The 3,122-nt window shown below is 30.6% G+C and overlaps 1 protein-coding gene across 1 annotated transcript; it reads right to left on the bottom strand.

The window, feature by feature from the left end:
* Positions 1-64: 64 nt before the first annotated feature.
* Positions 65-1,661, bottom strand: LOC109862946 (myb-like protein W; the record flags this gene model as incomplete). Its single annotated transcript, XM_020443113.1, has 3 exons — positions 1,509-1,661; positions 818-1,341; positions 65-190 (listed from the first exon to the last, which is right to left on the bottom strand). Coding segments are annotated over exons 1-3 (774 nt in total), but the record flags the coding sequence as incomplete, so codon positions are not given.
* Between the last annotated feature and the right edge of the window lie 1,461 nt (positions 1,662-3,122).

Below are 3,122 nucleotides of genomic sequence, written 5' to 3'. Positions count from 1 at the left end.
AATCATGCTATAAAAGTTTAAAATATAAAAATTACTATCACATCTTTGACACACAAATACTTACAATTTGAGTGACATTGTATTTATCACTATGGTGATGATGAAATATCTCGTTCATTTGCATTTCTTTTTCCATCACATACTTGTGTTCTTCAGTACAAAGTTCCTCATCCAGAGATGGTATAATAATCTTTCAAAATATTAAGTATTTAAAATCTCTATTGTTCTTACAATATTGCTGAAAAGCCTGCTAAAAATTGTCTATAACAGACATAACAAATACTACGTAATATAATGTTTTATTAGAGAATGTAACATATATTATTTTACAACATTACAATATATTCTACAATACGTAAACATATATTGAATATATATACGAGTATATATATCACTAAATTTCTAAAGTAATATTAATGTTGTGTAATACAAGATATTGTAGATTAGTAAAACATAGATATGTTAGGCATTAGAGAGATACAGTGAAACATGAAATAATTACAAAAAAAATACATTTTATTAATATTGTTGAAATGCAATTATAAAAAAATAAAATTCAATTTACAAAAAAAAATAAAAAAATTCAGTATAAAAAGATAATTTCTATAAACTTTACATACATAATTACATATGCATATATGTATATGTGCATATATTTAATATTAAAGTTTTAGAAATTAATTATTTCATACTGAATAAAGTGTGTAAAAAAAACATTCTTTAACAATATTTATATTTGGAGANCAATGAATGTAACTTGTGCTCTGAAATGATTAAAATTAATCTTTCTAAGTAAACTTAAATATTCTAAACATACCTGTGATTTATATTTACGATTTCTAAGAATCATTTCCAAAAAAATACGTTGCGTGTTGTTCATGTTCTTCGTTATGTCCTCCCAATTATTTTTTCGCTGCTGTTTTATTATTTTTTTCAGTTTCTTCACTGCTGCCTTCTTCTTGTTCAGTTGTTTAATGTATCTTCTTTTTATGGCTGTTACTAAAGGATTCCGCTTCATGGATGTAGCGGCCAAACTTTCTTTGTTCTGAACATTATCAGAAGATACATTTTCATTTACATAATTTGAATTTTGATTATTTTGACTATTTTCATTACTATTATCATTATTTGGCAAATTACTGCTTTCATTATTTTCAATATTTTCTACTTCTATATTGTCATTAGTATTATCATTATTATTATCATTATCATCTAAAGGCAAGTTTTTGTTAGGTATAGCATTTTCTATTAAATTTCTCCGAACTCCATAAGATTTTATCATATCTTCTGAAAAATGTTCAGTACAAATTCTTAATTTGGTCATTGCTTCTTTGCATGCANCTGCAACATAAAAAAAACGTTTAGCATATTGTCAAATGATGTAATAATTGAGTACTGTAACATTAAATAATTCTTTATTTGCATACAACTTGCAACAGCACGATATCTTTGTTATTATATGTTAAATAAATAAATGTAATTAAATATTATACTTTTATTATACTCACCAATCATATCGGTTCTTTTAATTATCCTCAACCAGACTTCTGCTTTAGTGGATTCCGATGGAAATCGATGTACTGGAAATTTGCCTGATAATGTACATCCTGGCACACAGCATTTCCACACCATTTTGAACTTCTAATATTTTACACTTTAAATAAAATTTATATATTACCTTATATTATATATAATTCTTAAATCTACTTAAACCTATTTAAAATTAATACTAAATTATATACAAAAAAAATTAAAACAAGTAATCAAGAACAAGTAACCAAGTAATCAAAGATAGAAAAAAACAAAAACAGAAAGAAAAATATTATTTAAAACTAAATGAAAAGATAATAAGATGTTATAATAGGAGTATTAGGATATTATAATAGGATTAATATAGAATTATACTAAAAGGAATATTATTAAATAAAGGAATATTATTAAAATATTTGTTCGATTAAAATCCTTCTTCCTCCTTGCTCGGAAAATTTGTCGCACTGCACACTACACTGTATTATACACAACACAACACTGAACTTTAAATCACTTTTAATAAACAGAAAGCCAAACCGTTGCAAACCGTTTAGCTAGTTGGCTACAATTGTCTACAGTTGCCAACAGTTGAGCACTTGTTCCAACATGGCGGCCGACAGTGCTGCGACCTACGGCTATACCGTCAAACTCGACTTCCGTCGCCAAAAAATAAAAGGAGTTACGATCCCTTGACTTTGTGTCTTACGCATAGACATATAAGAAATAGACTGCGCGTCCCGTATCTTTTCTGTGCAGAAAGAATGGTCAAACTTCGGACGAGGATAGATGCTTTCACCCGAGTCTCTATCCTTGTTTAGTGACGCGGTGATTGGCGGACAAGAAAAGTAGTAGGAATGAGAAATAGCGTAGTGGGGCAATAAAGGAGCATCGAACGATGAAAGGGCGACAGTAGGCGATTGACAGCATAGACATTCTATGGAGTTGTCTTCCGAGTGGGGAGTCCCCACTCCAGGTGCTGAAAGACAGAGACAGAGACTCGGGTGAAAGCATCTGTCTCACTCCGAAGTTTGACTCACTTCCCCTCTCACACGCGCAGTCTATTTCTTATACGTCTAAGGTCTTACGGCTTATTTTGCTGTACTCTCATCTATTCAAAGTTTATACGCTATGGTCAAGAAGCGCAAAACTTAAAAGCGGTGTTTTTAAGAAAGACTCCTTTGACAAATCATAACACTTTTTGATTTCTAACCGGAGTTTTGAAGTGATGTTTTGAACGAGACTTACCGGGTGGTACTCACACAGGTTTGAGGATCTAAAAGACGCGATAAAGCTACTGACCAATCAGATCGTTTCTCGATTTTTTGACCATGTTCCTTAACGTACTTTCGAGAAAGAGTTAGTGGACTCTACTTGCAGACGTTTAGAGAGTCCAGAAATTGCACCAAAACTTTTGACCAATCACACGCGTTTTACTGAACTGGTTGACCAATAAGATTTCTTTTACCTTTTTCAATAATTTAAAACACGAATTTCAAGAGAAGGCTAACTCGGCGTAGTTGCTACGTGCTTTGTCAATTAATACGGCAAGTTTTTGCATTTCAGCCAATCAAGTTGTTTGTCACCAAGCAATC

Source organism: Pseudomyrmex gracilis, unplaced genomic scaffold, assembly GCF_002006095.1.
Source record: "Pseudomyrmex gracilis isolate BER0280 unplaced genomic scaffold, ASM200609v1 scaffold_2707, whole genome shotgun sequence".
Taxonomy (NCBI): domain Eukaryota; kingdom Metazoa; phylum Arthropoda; class Insecta; order Hymenoptera; family Formicidae; genus Pseudomyrmex; species Pseudomyrmex gracilis.
This window is presented reverse-complemented; position numbering and strand designations above follow the sequence as displayed.